Source organism: Myiozetetes cayanensis, unplaced genomic scaffold (genome assembly GCF_022539395.1).
Source record: "Myiozetetes cayanensis isolate MyiCay16 unplaced genomic scaffold, myiCay2020 scf6-25, whole genome shotgun sequence".
Lineage (NCBI taxonomy): Eukaryota > Metazoa > Chordata > Aves > Passeriformes > Tyrannidae > Myiozetetes > Myiozetetes cayanensis.
In genome coordinates this window covers 44,282,899-44,303,520 of record NW_026087853.1, presented here as the reverse complement: position 1 = coordinate 44,303,520, position 20,622 = coordinate 44,282,899, and the positions used below count along the sequence as shown (strand labels likewise).

General features: G+C 39.3%; 1 protein-coding gene across 8 annotated transcripts in view; it reads right to left on the bottom strand.

The window, feature by feature from the left end:
- Nucleotides 1–20,622, bottom strand: part of LRRC56 (leucine rich repeat containing 56) — a 64,191-nt gene that overhangs the window by 21,611 nt on the left and 21,958 nt on the right. For 6 of the 8 annotated variants that reach the window (XM_050336599.1, XM_050336598.1, XM_050336604.1 and 3 more), the window contains one exon: nt 16,604–16,664. The exons of the other annotated variants lie outside the window; for them this stretch is intronic. In XM_050336599.1, the coding sequence (XP_050192556.1) occupies nt 16,604–16,664 (61 nt within the window). The remainder of the gene's footprint in view (nt 1–16,603; nt 16,665–20,622) is intronic. 8 annotated transcript variants of the gene reach the window in all.

The following is a 20,622-nucleotide window of genomic DNA, read 5'->3' as shown; positions in this document are numbered from 1 at the left end:
AAAATTTATTATTAGATTTGCAAGCTGCATGCCTATAATGAGGAAGAAATTAAATTACACAAACAGAACCTACTATCAAGCAAGGACAACACATCCATAAACACAAATATGGCATTAGGAATAAAGTGAAGGGACTACACTGCTCATTTCATGACCCACTTCAAGTACTGACGAGATTTTCAAATTTTGGGCTAATTTTGGTGTAAAATTTTCTTTTCTGTAAACCACTGAAGATACATAAAAGGAGGTAGTCACTCTCATTTTTGTGCTGTTGAAACAATGCTTTTGATAGATGCTCTGTTTATTAGGCCAGCAAAACTGAAGACAATTTGAACCTGATTACTTTACATGTGGTACGGTAAGATACGGTTAGTGGATTTTATTTTCATGTTTTCTTTGCTTTGAATTTTCTGACTGAAGGGGTTTTTGCCATAGAAGGAGATTGCAGTAATATGCTTGTTCCTAATGTTTCTCTGTCAATAAAGAGAATGCCACAGCAGAGTAAAGGATTAATTCCCACTCAATTTTTACACAAGGCCCCAGAGAACAAACAGTTATCCCCTCTAGTCCTAAAACCTTGATCACTTCATGCATTTGTAGAAGTCCCCTGCTCTGACTCAGAGGTCAAAGACTTCCAGAGTTAAATCATATTTCCCTCTCTGTGTTACGGTTTTCAGTTCCAGTGTCAACTATGGCTAAACCACAGTGGTCACAAACGGGGTCAGTCCCTACTCCCACTCTGCTACATCACACAGAGCACAAATTAACTACAAATTATTAGCTAATAAGTCTTTAAGCATTCTCCTGCTGTGGACACCATCAGAAGAAGACACTAACTGGTATGACTTCAAAAACCTACTTACCTTACTCTTCACAATTCATACTGCCAAGTGTTTAGTCTCAAATCCATTCCAGTTTTGTTCATGAGTTGCAGCTCTGACTCTCCTACAGCTAACTGGTGCAAGTCAGGAGCAGCATACTTAAGGCTGATACCAATGAAAGTTTAGTATCAAAGATTAGTATCTGTGTTCCAGACAAAGGAATTAGGTTGTATATCCCATATCTTGGGTATTTGCAAAAGGCAGAACTGCTGCATGTTTGCAATGCAACCCAGTGTTTGAAAGCAGGGTCTTTGTAATTAAAAAAATGTTTAAACAGATACTTCAGAAAAGAAAAAAACATGGAAGCTAATGTGAAATGCTTTCTTGTGAGGCTGAAGTTGGCTGTCTCAAAGCTCATCTCTAACTCATGAAAAAAACTACTAAGAAAACATGACCTTTGTTGCAATGTTTGGTATCATTTGGCCTAATTTTGCTCTCTGTTTGGGGAAATGGAGTTAGCAAGCCAAAGTATCTTCTCCCCTGCCCCTCAAGAATGGCATTTGAGCTCTTTTGAAGAGCAAATGACTGCTGTCTCTTCTTCCTTGCTAACAAAGTGATGAGGCAAAAGAACTATTTCCTCTGTTCGGGCTTGACTGCAGAACTAAATTCCTCTCATTAACACTGGGGTCATGGAGCTGCTAGAGGAGCCTAAAATTCTGGATCCTGCAGTCACACTTTGGCCCTGCAGATCTTTATTCCTGCATCCATAATGAGTCAGAGATGTTATCACATCTAAGTACATCTGCAAATATTTTATTCAGTAACTAACAGACTAATCTTTTGGAAGCTGCATGACTCACGCTGCAGCATCAGAGAAAATTCCCTTGTTAATTACTACAGAGATAATTGCCCTCGAGAGCACGGCTGCTGTAAGATGAAATGGCCACATAACTCAAAGCAAGCTGCTCCTGACAACCGCGTGCACCTGCATTTCCGAAAATTCCTCCAAAATATTTTGGCTGGTGAGAAGACAACTTAAGAGCTTGCAAGAGATGGGAGTGTCTCCTCTGGGACCAGCTCTACTGCTGGTACATCCACCTTGGGGGTGGTAAGAGCAAAGTGAAGAGCTGTGTGAGCACGACCACCATGGGAGTACAAGTGTACACACAGGCATGTTTTCATTTAAGTGCAGAGGGTGATGAGACCAACCCAAACTGGGGAGATGCATCTCATGATTTTTTAAAAAGAAATTGAATTAATGGGAATCTGCACTCTAATAATGACCTATTAGGGTAAACCATTTTAGTATAATAATAAACTCTTAATAACAATTTATCAGTGTAGTAAGAGAGAAAATCCTCTATAATTATACACATAGTGTAACAAAACAGACCTCCCCCAAAATAATCATTGGCTGAGACTGAAATTAATGAGACACATCAGAGACCACGGTTCTCCTGTATTAGGCATGATATAAACATATAGAAAATTACAGCATCTATTCCAAAACCAGGGTAGAGATCATGACTGAAAAGTCTGACAACCGAAAGAAAAAATATGAACCATTATACAAAGCTGGTGGTAATGGGTCGTATGACACAGCACAGGAGTGCTCCAGTGATGTGCAAACAACAAAGAACCTACAGAAGGAACTTGAGGAAACATAGCTCCCGTTAATATATACATTGGGTAATCCAATTCCAGTGGACAAATGTCCTGTCCCAAGTGACATGGAAGCTGGGAACTTTACAAGAAAGGCAAAGAATTAATAAGCAAAGACATTACATATCTTGCTGACCTCTGCTATGGTTTATTCAAGTCAGGTTCGAGGCAGAGAGATGGAACATGGGGTGGGAATGTGTATGTCGTATGTGTGGTTGTGCTAAACAGAGAATTACAGCTCCTGAAGTTGCCAAACCAGAGCACACTCCACACACACACGCTACTCCACCTGTACTCCTACCTCATTGCCTGCAGAACATGCAAGAATACTAGATCTTGTTTTTAGTATCCAAAAGTGCCAAGGAATCAACATAGACTTTAACCTTTAGCCCACAAAGTTGCATCTATAACTGATTTTGAGAAAATAATGTTAATAAACTGAAAGGATTGAAACCTGGGTTCCAACTATCTCCAGATACTGCTGCAGAGATGGGAACTCATCAGACAGCTCTGCGTTTCTGTGAGAGTCTTGGCAACACCCTCCCACTTGTGCACAACCATTCAGGATTTTTCCCACGAAATCTGATCTTGTCATCACTCCCTCAGACTACGAAGAGAGCAGAAGGGCAATGAACAGTTTGGCTTACAACACCTAATAACACATTTGAGAAATAATGTGCTCTTCCATTAATCCAACATCTCTGTTCTTCAGGGATTGATTTGCTCCAGCCAAAATTTTACTGGATGAAGACCAGACCTAAAGAGCCAAATCCTGCTGTTGGTTTCACCACGATAAATCTTGAATAGCTCCACTGAGCTCAAGCTACCCAGTAAACACAACACCACACCCCTGAACACATTCATCAGCTTGAAATCCACAGTTTTTTCTGGAAATTGGTTTTGAATCATTCACCTAGAAATAAAGCACTAAATCCACTGAACTTACAAGCAGTATCTCAAAGCATGTGTGCATCTGTCGAATAAATCTTCAGAAGCAATACATCTAAAATAGCCATTGATGTGGATTTTACTTATTTTAAAGGTCGCTCTGAAAACCAACACACTGGTAATCAGTGAGATTTAGATTATAAAAGAGTATCCAAACTACAATCTTAAAAATAAAGCAAAAAAAAGAATCCAGCCTCTGATCTACAGAAATCAAGTGGAATATATCAAGCCACACTATGATAACGATGATATGGTCCATGTCAGCACACTACGGTTTGGTTGTACAGATAATTCTGACATCTGAAACAAAAACTTTTAAAGCCTGGAAGTTTTTTAAATTAGTAACATATGTTCTAATAGGAAGCTTACATAATAGCTTCATTGTGTTCTCAAATAGCTGTATTTCAAATTGTAAGACTGATTGTAGGCATGTGTTGCTTGTACTTGATCAAATTTATGACACAGCGCCCAACTCTGCAAGCAGCAGTGAGACCACGTCCTTGTTGTCCCTGCAGTGCCCTTTCACAGTTGAACAAATATCATACGAATGTGAAGACCTGACCTGCTTTGCAGTATTGCAGTCTTTGTTGGTTTTGTATTTGCCCTTTCAAATTCAAGTAGCAATATGCCAAAAACTGTTGGCTTGCATCTCCTCTGTCTTGCACCTTACATTGCTGTGACACACAGATTGCCTTTGGCTTCATATGCTCCCTTGTGCCAGCGTGAACCACGGCCCAAAGTGCAAGACAACAAGCATCATGTCCCATCTTTTGCTGCCAGAAGCTCGATTTTAGGCCAAAATACCACAGAAATGTAGCAGCTAATAATCTGGCCTCATTCTGCCTTCTGAAGATTAGCTCAGTTGGTCAGAGCATGGTGCTAATGACACCAAGGTTGTGGGTTTGATCCCTGTATGGGCCATTCACTTTGGAGTTAGACTCCGTGATACTTGTGGGTCCCTTCCAACTCAGAATATTCTGTGAGTCTGTGCCATGTAACCGTGCAGCTTTTCAACAGTCATGGTTCCTAAGCATAGAGACATGTTGTTAGAGACTTCAAAAACTAAGCAAAAAGACAGTTTTGCTAGGCAATTTTTAACTCATATGCTTAGACACATCAGAGGAAGACTAGTGTGTTTTAGGCTGAACAGAAAGCATGCATTTACCAGAGGTCTTCTTAAATAAAAATTGTGTATATGAAATTCTGTTTTTGTATCTCCCTTTTACATGTAAATGAAGAATTTCTGTATGAACAAAAAGTTATTGTTGCCAAAGGTCTTTGCAGTAGCATGTTTCTGTTGTCCCATATTTTTTAGGCAACCTTACTATGAATAAGCAGCTGTTTTCAAAATGGGCTGCAGTGCTGATGCCCCTGGCAATATTTCTCCCAACAAACAGATTTCACTATTTTATTCCAGGGTTGTGGTATTTTTTTTGTTGGTTGGTTGCTCGTGTTCTAAGTTTCAAGTTTGGAAACGGGTAAAAATCTGGTATATCGCTTTTTTTACCTGTGGATCTCTGCTGCACACTTTCCTAACAGCAAAACGGGTGTCTGTGAGGAAATGCAACTGCCTGGTGCTGCATAAGGGGTAAATAAATCAGGGAGAACATTCAAGGCTTCACACTTTGTCCAGCCCTTAACTCTGTCTTCTCAGCTTTGCTATGCCAAAGGGACAGCCAGACTGCCTGGCTATGGCAGTCAAATCCACAAACTTCAAGGTGGTTTGGCTGTTTTCCAGCACTAAAGCCAGAGATTCACACTGGTGGTCCTGATAAGAGTACCTGAGCTCTGCCATGGGCACATCCATGATCAGTGCTTCAACCAGAGACACTACATAAAAGTCCTTGTTGCACTAACACCAGTGTCCACCTCCCTGTGCCTTTAGTAGGACCAAGATCTCCTCCTCCAGTACTGGCAGGCAAAGACGGCATCTGGATACAGGAGATGACAACAGGGGAAGAACCCACACCCAATGAGTCACATCTCTGGGCCATTCCTGACTTTTTCACTTGTCATTGTTGGTTCTCATTGCCTCACTGAACTCACTGTAGCAACTGCAATAATATATCAAGGGCTATGCTACTTGCAAGCACTTTATTTGCCATGTCAGATTATATCTCATTTAAACAAAAAGTGCTTTGTGAGACTAACAGGAGAGAGGTATTTGTAAGTGCAACAGAGTGCTGATACACACTCTTCTGTAACTGGTGATAATTGTGCCTATGGTAACCCAGATGTTACTTCTGTTAGAGTTAACAGAGATTAAATGTAGCTTTAATTTCAAGTGCTCTCAGTTTTAGTTGCTGTCAAAAAAACCTAGAGCAGAATAATGGGCTTGATCAATGTTGATGGAGTCAGGAACAGCAATTCCCTAACACACGAATATACATGTGTGGGAAGGATAACGTAATTTTGTGTTAATTTCCTTTTGATCATCAAAACTGTTTGTCAGCTTAGTTACTGCTAGCATTTTAACAATGGAAGATCAGTTGCTTTAACTCAGCTCCCACAATCTGAAAGGAGTAGGGTTTACCAAAGTGTGTACCTGTGGAATGAGACCTGTCCTTGATTTTTTTTTCCACCCTACTTCATCTCCAACCCTTGGCATAAAGCTGCATCCCAGAGATGCTGGAGAAATCCAACACACCATGGCTGCATCTCAGTGGATATATTTTATCTTCCACAAGACCAAGTGAATTTTCAAATGGGAAAGAGTTGAGACACACAGTAAATAAAACTCTCACACCCACATTGCCCCTCAGTTTAGCCCCAGAGCTACTGACAGTTCCTACAGCTTTGGTAATTGTTCATTTCTCATTGTTGAAAGCTTACATATGAAAAACCCCAGAGGATAGTGAAACTGTGGTTACAGAACGAGTTACTTACATTGAAGAATTGAACCCCACAGTGCTTTGAAATTTCCTGCATGAATAACTTTTCAGTCTCCCACATGTTGTGTGCCTGTTTCACAGTATGTTCCAGGTCTGAGCTTTGGCAGAGTAAGACAGATATATTCCAACTTTTGATTTAATACAGATCTCATCCTTCAACATCAACACTTGAAACTTTCAATGCTACAGGGTAAGCAGAAGAAATATTCTGTAAAAGATCCAAATCATCTGACAGGTTCAGTGGTGTTAAAATACACACCACTAAAAAAGTCCCTGAAACCTCTTTTTCTGTGTTCCAGAAAAACTGGAATTCTAGATTAGTTGACCACACACAACTACAGAATTGGATCAGCTTGGAGTAGCTGTTCAATTTTTGTCATGGTAATGGCTATAGAGTTTCCACTGGGAAACAATAATTGAGGCATTGCAGAAGTGGGTTGATATGAAAATCTAGAGAGAAAGTGTAATTTAAAGTGATTTACTCTGAACGTACAATGGCGATGCAGGTTCTTGAGATTCTTTAGATCAGGCATATTTGCATGACATTAATGATTTTCTCCTGTGGCTGAGGATAATTTCTTTGTAACTTTTCCTTTTTTTCCCCTTTTATATCCCTATATATATAATAAGAAAAAAAAAAGCAAACAAGAGCTCGCAATGAACAGATACAGGTACAACTTGGGCCTGTGAACGTCAGGTGATCTACTCCAAATTTCTTTTCTCTCTCAGCCTCTAATGTTCATTCCATATTTGGCATGACAGACTTGTCTCCACGTGTCCCAGGTCAAGACTTTTTCCTTAAACAATAGCTTCTAGGGAGATTTTCTCTGCTTTTACTGGCCACCAGATGTTCTTTCACAACAAACAAGATGCAGAAGAGAAGCTTGGGGGACCTCAGAGGCCACCAACCTGACTGCTGAGGCAGACGAGACCTTATAGATTTCCACACTGATCGTGTTACTACAAGGCAGAACCTCAGCACTTATTGCACAGTACACCAACAGACATCCCAAACCTGGTGCAGGTGTGTCGGCTGGACACATAGCAAATTCCACACCCCATCCTTGACTTCTTTCAAACAAATTCCCACTCCAGGAGGATCAAGCAGCAGATGCTGTAACCTGTCCTCAGTCATGGAGACGGGCCTTATGGTAGAAATGCAAAACCTCACAAGGGCTCTCAGCTGCCAGAGGTGCCACTGATCAGCTTGACTGATCAGTGGAGAGACTTCATCATGTGTGAGCAGACTAACTGCTCTCATCAACCTCTTGCCTACAAAAGTCCCAAAAGGCCTGCATGACCAATTTCAAGGGAAAATTCTCTGACACATCTTGACCTCGCTTTTGACCACCCGCAAACAGTTCCTTTGTAGACTAATTTGCAATGGTTCCTTTGCAGGCTACCAACCATCTCACCACAATAGTACACAGTTTTTGTGCAAGGGAAATGCACACCATGCACACTTGTAACTACAGTGACAAAATAAGACTCATTAAACAAATAAGCACATTTTCAAATATTTTTAAATCCTCCAGTATGATTTAGCAACCATATTTTAATGTGCTTCTTTTATAAAGGATACAGTTTATGCTGATTGATTCTTCCTATTGCTAGGGTCAAAACATAACGTGGTGATAAAGCTTTTTTCTTTAAGGAGTTCTTATAAATGTTACATCTTAAAACTGGGTTTATCTTGGGATGCTGAGAAAAAGAACTTGAAAAAAAAAGGTCTGTGGGACCTTAATAGGGACAATTACTATAATTACAAATAAGGGCAAGACAAACTGAACAACAATAAGTAGAGTTAACCAAAACACTGCCAGTTCTTGCCTACAGTGGGATGAAACAGTAGAAAGTGGAGCGGCAGGACTGTGAGGCTGATGAAGTTCAAACCAGGAGATGCCACAAATGGTCTTTTCAACTACATAATCTTTCATAAAACTTCTGCTACCAAAAGTGGAGGTGATAGTTTTCATTATCAGTCCTTTGTGTTCAGATTCTCAGTTCCACAACAAGAACATGCAGTGCAGCTTAAGGCAAAGTGTGAAGAATATGCATGTATTATACGTGCTGATGAAATCGCAAACTTCACCTCCTAAACCACAAAGGCATTTCTGTATTTCTTTCTTGCAGCTACTGATCCAGCTACCGATGCATCTGAGAGATCTAATGCATTGTTTTAAGATGCAGAGAAAAAGTGTGCACATATTTTAGGGTAAAAATAGCAACAAGTCCTTTGTGTGCAGTAATGCATCCACAGAAAATAAGGACAAGTAAATCAGCTCCTGTGTGGAGAATATTCCATAGAAATTAGATCACAAAACCGATTATACACTGAAATTCTATGTGTTCATTTTTTATTCATATCACTTGGCAGTTACCAACTGATGAATAAAACCATTTAGCTTAATTTCCCCTCCAACCTGACTCACTCCCTTTTCTAAAATCAGCACTTACCTTGCATTCCAAGAACATAATTTCCCACTGAACATAATTATTTTCTATAAAAAAACCAAACAAGCTGCAGAGATGCAACTCCCTTGTAGGAGAAAATCAAAACAACTACAAACCCATTAAACTAACGCTGATGATTTTCCTACCTATTTCCATGAAGACAATCCTCCCACAGCTGGATAGCATTAAGGAAGGAGGCACCCAGCTCGAGCTGTTTTTGTGTTGCTGCTCCACAATTAAATTGCTTAAAGGATCCAGACATCTGAGGCTCTGCTATGGGAAATCCAGGGCTGAGCCAGCGAGGGAAACTTGTCTGACTTTGTGAGTGTGGGGTGTGCAGGGAGTCAAGTGGGGCACCCGTTGGGTCACTGGAGCCACCCTTGTGAAGGAGCTTCTGTCCCAGCAGTGAAAGTCTGGGGTGGTGGGAGTGTGACTGACAGAGTAGCTCCTGGGTGGTCAGACAGGGAAGCGTCCTTAACAGTTAGTTCCACTGGCAATGAGCTAATTACCATTGCTTCCCAACCCTGTTCTTTGTGTTTTCTCAGATGATGATTATAACTATCCTTTCTCATCACTGACTATAATGAATATTTAGGTGTAAGTTTTCATAAGTGAGCCCTTACACTGACAGCTGAAACAGAGTAGCTGCAAACTGCCTAATAGCCAGGCACCTAAGTACTTATTTGCTGACAGAAATTAGCTAGTTATTACCGCCATTTTTATTTATCATATCCATCCAAAGCATGTAAGCAAGATCATGACCCCATTAGCCAAAGCCTTATACATAACTCATTCAAAAGACTGTGTCTGCCCAGGAGTAATATATAAAATAAACAACTGAGATAGAAAATATGGCATATTTGTACAGCTAACCCAGGAGGCTGTAGAAATAACAGCTAACTCGGGAATTGAGTTGTATTTTTTGAAGACCTGGTTCAGTGTGGCTCAGCCACAAAGCCCAGTCTTGCCACAGGCTACTCTAGCCAAAGCCTAATCAGCCACAAAGCCTCTGTTGCTACCTCTGCATGATTCGAAAGTAAAGCTGCCCCTGTAATTCCAGACACTGGAATGAGGTGGGCTTGACGACTGTTAAAAGGTTCCTCATTTACTAAAAGCAATTAGTGCATCTTAAATAACAACTACTTGTAAACAAACAATATTTGTAAGACCAAAACACCACTTAGTAAAGACTTTCCGAGGTTCCCTTTAGAAACGACAAAAGCTTTTATCCACGCATTTTCTTGATGAAGGGAAGGAAAAGAAAAATGGTGTGTAGAAGGTGAGAGCTGACAATGAGGCTGTGGATACATGCACACTTTTCTGCTCACTGACTTTAAAAGAGTAAGGGCTGGATTCTTTGCATGGGACCAAGGAGTTTACCCTCAAATGCCAGAGAAGGAGGGCAGAAGGAAGGTTCTCAGGTCTGCTCAGAAGAAGGGAAAAGCTGAGAATTGTCCTCCACGACAGTCCTCTCACCCCCTGGAACACACTGTGCTATCAGCACATCCGCACCTGAGGGAATGCTTGCTTCGAGATGAGTTGCATCTCCTGGACAAATGAAGCTGGATCCCAGAGAAAATCACACGTGGAAAAGGTCCGAGGCCTTCATATCAACAAGCCCAGGCTCCAGCAGAAGTATTTACTACTCAAATATTCAACATGAGCAAGTTAGTGGCTGAGGAAGCAGAAAAGAGAATCTGGACTCCTAACCTTGGATGGGTGAATGAGAAAACATCCTGAAAGAAAAGGGCACTTTTTACCAAATATACTCAAAGTGTAATGTCTATTCAGATGGTAGACAGAAAAGGTGTACAATTATTTAATGGGCTTACCTTACCTTGCAGGAGTTTACTGGCAGACTTCCTGCACGCATTATCTATTATTTATTTACTTTGCTATTTCACTAGCAATGTTCATGCTGCAAAAAAAAGTTGTGGTCTATAATGATCCTCTTACAGTTTTCGTGCTCTCTATTGTATGGCAGCTTGGATCACAAAATAGAAACATGATAGTGGTGCACCTGGGGAAAGAAGCTACCACCATGGAACTGCTCAGATGACAATGAGAGCAGATCCTCTCTGCTTGGTCTGTGGTGAGACAGATGCACTAGACCCTCCCCACCGATCCTGTCATGACAAGGAGATTTTTAAACCTGGAGCTGCAATGGTAGGCTCTGCCTTATAACCCTTGTCCTTACAGGTACACTCTGTACCTGACAGCCTGAAATGGATGACAGGGGAGCTTCAGCTAGAGAAGGCTTCAGAAAACAGAGTGCTGAAGTCAAGAACCATGGAAAGGCACTTCAAGGCCACAAACTTGTTTTGATGTCCTCTGTGCTTGCTGCAGAATGGAGCCCAAGCTCCAGAACTGCAATGGTGCCTTTGTACAGAAAAATGAGTTCGGCTTCCCTTGCCAGTGAATCAGCCTGTCAGAATCCCTGACATCTAAGGTCATGAAGACATTTACGCTGTCTAGTTTGGGTACCTGACCTCGTGAGATTAAGTCAGAGCTAGGCATCTCAGAGAGGTCTACCTAGGACAGATAAATAAATGGTTAAAGCAATCAGACTTCCCTAGGGCCTAATACAGACAGGCTGATGGTGCTTTACTGAATATGATCTGCTCAACTAAAAGTAGCTGTATTTCTGCCCCCAAATCATTACTTTTTATCAATAATATGAACATCCCTAAAACAATCAATGCTAAGTAAAACTTGAGGCCACAGCAATTTTGCCAAGGTTTGTAATGTTCCCAGTGATCTGCAGGCATTAATACAGAGAAGACTCATTAATACAGAGATTAAGATTCAATTTAAATGCTTTCCTAGTTCCTGGAAAGCACCCAAATTCCTCAAAGAACATGTTCTTAAGAGAGACTTCATAGCAACCTTAAGCAGTGAAGGACTTTCAGGCTGGCTACACAAAAGAATTAACAAATGCTTCCTACAGAAACTAGCTTGCATTTGAAATTAAATGCTTTCCTCACCCTGGAATGCAAATGTGAAAATAAACAGTGATGCTCTGGGCACTGAAATTAGGGCATTGAAGCAATTCACCCAGACCAAATCGCAGCAGTGGTTCTCTGACTGCACCTGTAAGTACCACCCAGAGCAAGAGGACCCTGATCCCTCGCTAAACACTGTAAGAAACTACTGTAATACAAATAAATCATCTCTTGACAAAAAATTGCACTCTTAATGCAAACTAAGCAACTGAACTGATTTCAGAAAACATCTGTGGATTTTATCTATCATAAAAGCAATGCTGATCCTTGTTGCACAAGACTCATTGCATTTATGTGTGCCACCTGTGTTACACGCATCAAACATAGTAATTGTAAAAGATTAGAAATGACAGGCAGATGAAAGAGCAAACTGGAGGGGAAAAAAAGAGACGGGAAGGAAAGGAATAAGTAAAAATGACAAGGAAAAAAGCAAATTTAGGGGAATGATGCCCTCACATTTCTCCTGTTTGAGGGAAAACCATCCAGCAAATAGTTGGTGCCTAGACACACACTATCAGCAATACATCAAGTCTTGGGGTGATAAGTATCACAGCTCAGTCTTATACAAGATGGTGTAACTTGACCCAGATCCAGCAAAGCACTTGGATCAATTTTTAATTTTCAGCTTGTGAGCAATGCCACTGAAGGCCAACTTTGTGTGACTTTAAGAGGTGCACATTTCCTTAAACTCTTTGTTGAATAAGTACCAAGGAGTTATATTGCTAAGTTCAAATACCTAAAGATCTTGATTCAGGTCTCAAAAGTATTTTTAAACACTACTTTAAAGCCCTTGCCCTTAATTAAAAAAGAATTTATTTGCCTCTGGTTTCCTAATATCATGAAATAATCAGCAAAACCCTTACTTAAATCACTTGGCTCACATTTTCAGGTTTTTTTTTCACAGCCAAGAGGGCTCAAAACATTCCAAAAAGTGAATACAGAGGTTCCTGTGTAGTTAGTCTTGTCTCCAGGATGTGGTGATAAAAAATCAAACCAAAACAAATACCCTAAGGCTCATAAAAGCATGAGAATTGTTGATTTTAAATGTAATCTGCACCTTGTTCATCTGAACTTTCTGATGATTTTACTGACTGAAACAGGCCAAGATTGCTGCTCTCTTGTTCTGGGAGATGCTTCTGCAATAGTGCCAGACCCATCTGAGAACTGCAGCAATGAAATGTTAACTCTATCTGCATAAAGAAAATCTGCTTTCCTTTACCTATATCCCTCATACTCACTTTTGTCCGCACATTTTGAAGTCTTTGCATTTCATCTCACTTAAACTATGACCTCTCCCTGTTACAAGCAGTTGCTCAAGTAGCCCTGAAAGCAGATCAGTCTTCTGCTGGCTACAATGTGTAGAGCTGAATGGGAGGAAATGAATTTCAGCTGGTGAAACAGCTTCTGCTATAAACTTATGGGAAACAGTTCCTAAGCTCCCCTTATCTGATTTAAAAGCCCTTTCGTAAAGATCTCTATCTAAACATTTTTAAACAGATCTTTTCATTCATCCCTGAATTGAGAATAAAAGCAATCTGATAAAAAAATATATAGGCTATGTGCCAAAGCAGAAGAAGTAATTCACTGGCCTTGAAATATACTTCTTTTACTGGAAACATCACAAAGATGAGGACCATGGTCATCACACACACACACACACACACACACAGAGGCAGATTTTAACAGGCACTCTTCAGAATAGGTTTGACTTTTCCTTCTCGATTATCAGTTCTTAAATCTAGAACTTCTAAGCTGCTAGCAGATGGGTGAAGGTCACCAAACAAAGACATAATAAAATTATTGTGATTTAGAAAATGAACAACAATAGGAACTGATTTCTTTTCACAGTACACTGGATTTTCCAGAGCTGTTCCCCTTTAGCAAAGGGCCAGTAGAAAACCAAAACCCAGAAACAGCCAAGAAAGAAATTCCCTTTCAACTGCCAAGAATGATTATCTGCAAATAAACTTGGATATATTTTCCTTTTGGATTAAATTAAATAGTTGATAATGATATCCTACACTTACATATAGCCTTTTGAAGTTTCAAGTATTCAAAAGTAATGCAAGCTTTAGGAAGATTGGGGAGGGACTACGAATTAACAACTAAAGTATCTCAACCACATGCCCCACCAAAGGAATCAGAACTTCAGGAACTACCAGGAGAAGCCAATATCCAGATTCACTGGCCTAGCAAGCCCTGCTGTCCCATAGAAAACTCTAATACATGAATACCTTGATTCCTCACTGCCAGAACACCCCTCCTTTGATTTCTACTGAAAGGTGAACGGCAAAGCACACCTCAGCATCCCCACAAGTTAAGTTCCTGTGTGAGGCTGACAGGAATAAACATCTCAAAAACTAAAGTCAGGATCATAAATCTTGGTTTTGACATCTCCCTATACCCTGTTTACTATCAAGTCAATTCTTTCCCCACTTTCAAAATGAAAAGAGATGTTTTAATTCCATTTCATCCTAAAGTAATTAGGTAATTCTACTCTGCCAGACAAAACTAAACAAAAATAAAATGTAAAAAACCAAAGTTTCGCATCTTATTACCCACTCATGTAGGCACACAGTCTTTTGTTTATAGTAATTCACAATAATATATTTTTTCACATAAAATAGCATGAAAAGAATGTCTGCTTTTAACATTCCAAGTATGTACAAAACACCCTCTATCTTTTGCCTGCTTTTTTCGTCCTTACCATCTTTTTAGTAAACAATCCAATCTTACAGTCTGACCCTATGAGCTGTTTCCTGTTATCTGCTGCCCATTTTCAAATTACAACCACAATGATTCTGATCTTATGGCTGACAAAATCTGAGGGAACTACTTTTGAGTGAGAAGGAAGAACAATTTTTTTCTATCATCCTCAGAAGCCTCAATTGCAAGGGTTTGGTTGAATACAGCAAAATAATCACTTTTTGGACAGAATTCAAATATTAAAAAGATTAATTCAGAAATAAGATTTCTAAATTTTGGAGTAAATGGCAGCAGCCTGCTAGAATGGAAGCAGCTACGTTACATTAGCTATAGCAGGCATTGCCACTGCTGTGGCAGCAACGTTGCTTTAATGGGCATTAAATTGACATGATGCAGACATCCAAAAATAAAGTTCAAGTACCCAGGCTGTGCTTGCATGGATGTGCCCTTAAATGATATATGTTTGTCAATGACAGATTGTCAAAGGTGGGAATTAACAGAGGAAAGCTACTGCTGTAACTATACTGAATGAGTTCAAGTCTAGGAGAGCTAACAAAGTCATCGTCTTCTTCCTTCACCTATTCCCTGAAAATTGCATTTAACTGGCACACAGAAAGGACACTTATTTAAAAGAGGAGCAGGTAGCTTCTCCTGGGATTTGTGTGCCTGGGAATCATCGCAGTATTAGACTTGATATCCAAGCCCAAACATATTTACATTATAGTGGGTCAAAAAAACCCCTCAACTTGAGATCAAACATTACCTGCATCAAAAAATCACAAAAATATCAGGTCAAAGAAAATGGTTTGCCGGAGTTTCTCATGACAGAAATTAGAGTCTCAGAACACAAAGCTGCAAAATTCTAGTAAAAGCAGTCAAACAATTTAGCTTTCCTGAACTGCATTCTATATTCAATACCAATATAACTGGTCAAAACATTTTCCATTGACACATTTTAAAGTGAATATGGATTTTTGACCAAACTAAGAAACACTTTTTAACTTTTTTGCTTTTTAGTATAATATCTTCTGATATTGTCAAAATTGTAATTTTTTTTACCCAATACTTACTCCTCCATTTTTTTTACCCAATACTTACTCCATAATGGAGCAATTTCATGCTTATGACAATGGTTGGTTGCTATTAAAATAATTGCAGCAATGTAGAATTACCACTTTTACATGTTACGGACTACAAGGTAAAATTTAGACTGCAGATACTTCATCTCATCACCAGAACAAGGGAAAATAAGATCAAAGTGTGACAACTGAAGTTCATTAGCAACTTTAGCAGACCAAAAAGAATTTATTGCCATTTCTTATCAGGGAACGCGTTCTCTTTAACAAGAATTGGCAAAACCATTACCTTTTTCCCCCACAAATTTAGCAGATAGCCATACAAAGCCAGAGAGCAGTCCTGTTTAAAATAAAGATGGCCTTTTACACAGCCCTTTTCTGAGATATGAACTGTATTTTTCCACTACGCATTAATTACCAAGGGTAATACAGGTATCAGCACAGGAAGGAGTAGACAGCTTTGCCTCCTCATTGTGATGGTTTTCACTTCTACCTTTCCAATCAACCAACTCCCCAGTTGTCTGGGAGAAGATAGGTGATGATTTCATGAAGCTCAGTAAGCCAGGGACATGCAGTCTTCATAGCAGCTTTTATAAACCGAACTTCATTGACTTCAATAAAGCCAGAGTGATTTTCATCAGCTGAGGAACTGGTCTGACCTGTACAGAACAGGTTACTGTGCACAATAAAAGCCCAAAGGCTGAAACACTCTGAAATCCAAGCACCTAGACATAGATAAGAGGTGAGTTTTTAGCTCCTTTCAAATTTGCAACAAATTTCCATGGATGTCAGCATGGCAGGAACTTCCCTGGTGGCAGACTAGGGCAATTCATTGGCACCATTGCAGCTACACTGATTTATTCCAGCTCAGGTCCCGTCCTTAAACTTCTGTAGTAGCAGAGTATATATTCATGACCTAACCCATTAACGTAGCATGGAGAAATTGAAGAAATGTAAGCAGCACAAATGAAGATTTTACCACTTAAATAAAATCGTGGGCTATTATTCTTTATACTAACTTCATAGAGTCATTCATTTCTTACCTCACAGACACAAGCAAGCTATTGTTCAAGTTCAGTTCTCTCAGATTAGGTAGATGCACACCTATGGGAACAGAATAAAGCATCACTTTGCACATCTGGGATGAGAGCAAAGGAAACTGAGGACAATTAAAAGTCGAAGCATCTAATTTTGCTGTTTAGCTGTTTCTGTCAGATCTGTGCTGGACTGCTTCTAAGAAAATCCATGAGATTATTTCACTCAAAAAATATTTCATCCCTTGCATTTTTGAAACACATACGTATTGTCTGCATGACTACCCAATTATCATTTTTTGAACCCCTCTCTGACAGGCACCTTTCCAGACAGACAAAACCAGAAACTGGCTTCAGGGATGTCTATTTTCTTTGGTCTGATTCCACATCCTTATTGACTATTAACTGAGTAATACTCTGACGAGGTAAGGGATGCTTTAGAGTATAGCATTCCATAAACAATTTAATGGAAAGTAGTGATCGACTTAACTGGATACACAGTGACAGTTCTTCAAAATGTAACTTTGAGTCAAACAACAAAAACATAATGCTCCATGTCACATCATTTTTTATAGCTCTGAGGTCCCCAAAACATTACTTCTATTTTGATAAGCATTGCTTTCTCCTTTTTAATTTTTTGGATCTGATCAATTGTTTACTATTGAATTGTACAAGTTTCATATTTATGAAAACCTCAGTACTCTGTTGTTATTACTTTAATTAATGCTTTTTTGTTTCTTCTATCCCTGAGAGACATTTGCCATTTTGGTTGCTTCTAAAGGTGTCTCTGAACCAAAATCATACACCAAATCCCTCCAAGCTACAGAATAATTTGGATATAAGTCTCAGGAAACATTTGCTATTGACAATAACAAACTTTTACCCTTTCCCACTAGCAGACCTTACCCGAGGCTGGTGAGCATCCTCCAGTATAATATGCAACCATGTAGAAGTAATACCAATTTTAGACAAACTGGATAATTGCTGAAACATTAAATTGTGTTCTCAGCAAATGTTTTTGTGAGTCCTTTTAAATCACTCTCTGGCAAGGGTGACTTATCAATGTCCAGAAGGACATCATTCCAGCACTTTGCAAAGGATAAAAATTTGAAAAAAAAAAAAAAAAAAAGGAAAACAACAACAACAACAAAGTTTAAAAAAGAAGTTAAAAAAAAAAAAGAAAAGAAAAAAGGAGTGGGATCTCCAAAGTAAACAAAGGAGGCTCTGTTGTTAATTCCCAAAACAGAACAAAAGCAGTTTTTACAAAAACATTTTAATAAATCAGGGGAGTGATTATAATGCACATATTGATCTTCATGCTATACTGCAAGTACTTAATTTCATGTCTTTGCAAAGCTCTTTTGAAAAAACCCCAAAAATTCAAAACACCTTGTGCAAATTTTTTAGCCTTGTTTTTTAATAATTTTCCATAATCCATAAAAATTGGAATACAAATTATAACACAGCATCTTTATTCTGCAGGGCATACTTTCTCATGTCAAACAAGTATGCATTTATAACAAAATAATTTGGAGTTCTGGCAGAGGAGATATTAGGATCTCTCTAATTATTCACAGCAGTCATACTAGCTATTGAGCAAATACTTCCTCAGATACAAACCATGCCCTAAGAAACTCCCCACGGAAAAAAACCAAAATCTAGACTCAAAAAAATTGCCATCCTGTTTCTGATAAGGACAGAGAGATTAAATGATACCCCCCAAAGTGTTAAGGGAAAGAGTGAGAAGGATGCAGTAGCCTCTCCAGTCCCAGCTCAGCAGCAGGTAATAGCCTTGCCATGGATTCAACCAGAAAGGGTTACCAAGCAGAAGCTGTTGCAAAGCATTACAAGGCAACTGTGTTTTAAGAACTAATATTAAGCAGAAGACTTGAATGAGGAATCAAGAAGAGTCCGAGAGAAATGGAGAGATGTGCCCGAGAAAAAGCTTTCCACTGAATGTATTTAGGGTTGATTCAGGAAAAAAACTATTCAAAGAGGCAGAGTGGCAGGCTGATGATACAATTTTCACATCTGGCTATTTCATTATTGTAACATGATCCTCCATCTCAGATATTTTGGCACGATCTATCCCTAGGAACTTCTAGAGTGCTACGCTCTAATGTGCCGTTTGCTAGACTGATACAGAAGTATTCTATGTGTGGTCATGCACAATTCTGACAACAATATTCTGCAATGTATTTCTGCTAGTCTGCAAGTTCTTCCCTCCTCTAAGTTTCATATTGATATGTAATTTTTCTTTGGTGCTAAAAATTCATTGTACGATTGATTTTGCTGGTTTTTACAGTCCCGAGTGCTTAGATATACATTAGAACCTGGAAAATTAAATTAAGAAGAGAAAATTGTAAAATGAATGTGACAAAATAAGAGAACTACCCAAATGTAACAATATATTTCTAATTTTCTTAATTTTAACCCTCATGGAATCTTTCCTGAGAGCAAGGACACAAATTAGTCTTGTACTAAAATAAAAATACCCTAAAATATCAACAATATTAACTTTTAATGTTCATTTCAAAAGTACAGACCATATATTCCTTATTCTGAAACTGCCTTCATGGTGTGTAATTTCAAATTTCAAAAAGGAGAATGGTCCAGAAGAATGCTGACAATTGCAGGACAAGACTGAGAATTCAGAATGACAAGCAATGTTATCTCATCTGTCTACGATTCCCTTTCACTAAATACCGTTTTTGTTATATGGCTCTGAAATTACTAACCACCAACAATGTACTGGTGTTAAACCATTCTACTGTACTGTCCCAGTGGAACAAAACTAAATGAAGAGTAGAAAGAAATCAAAGTGTAAGATAGGTGAATAAAAGCAATGCAAGCACACTCAACAACATGCCCTGAAGTGCTGCACTTCACAAGCAGGATAGCAATGCAGATGTCTTTCTGAGCTGCCTTGGCACAGAAGGTGACATTTAGAAAACTGATTAGGAGTAAGGAGAAAACAGTCAAAATGCTGGTTTTATTATATTCTACAAGCTATAACACATTTCTAGCACTTGCTGTTTACACTAGGAAGTATTCTTTAGGTAGCATCATATATCCTGTTATTCTATTGTTAACAAAAAATATCATGGCTTGACTTCTTATGTCTTTTGCAATATGGACTAGTGAAAAGCACAAAAAAGAAATTACTGATAAGTACTTGCAGTGCCATCAGGCAGCCTTCATGCTTTGTTGATCCTACAATGCAAAACAGGAATGTGAAAACAGGCTGTACTCTTCCAGCAAGAGCAACCTGATATGAAAATTAAACAGTCTACTTAATTGTATTTGATCAAGTAAGATACATCACTTTGATGTTATTTCTGCTAATTTTCTGAACTTGCATTTTTTTCCACATTTCTGGGGTGAACTGGGCAATACAACTGGAGATAAGAAAGCAGCACTTGCAGGCAAACCCAAGCTAGCTGCAGTCGAGCTACCTGAGATGTGACTCTCCCCAAAAACACATCAGTGCAGGGTTTAACATGAGCATGCTGCCCCAGTACATACTCGTGACTCACGGAGACCCTGCTCGAGCCCTGCTGTAGCGGGTTGTTCAAGCCCTACTCGGCAAGGTTTGTCAGTTGCAGCTAAACCAAGACCAGCATGGGCCAGACTCACACCTCCACTGGCTCCCTGACAGTGCCAACACCTGCTGCTGTGACACCGCCTACCGACAAACATCTCCCGGCTCCATACCAGGAAAGCCAACAAACAGGGCAAGAGGAAAGAGAGAGGATGACCCTGTGTGAAAAACAGCACATGCCTACTTCTGAACCTTTAACAGAGCTTTTCCTTGATAAAATGTGTGCAATGAAAGTGGCAATCATCAGACACGTAATCAGCTTAGCCTGGCCACCAGCAGGCAACAATTCAATAAGTAGCAGCGAAGAGCACTGTGGGTAACTTGATTTGTAGGTATTGAAATTATTTAGAAATAAGAGGGCTATGTAGTGTCTTAAATGACTCTATCTTACCATTATTTTCAACACAAATTTCTGTGAGCAGGTCAC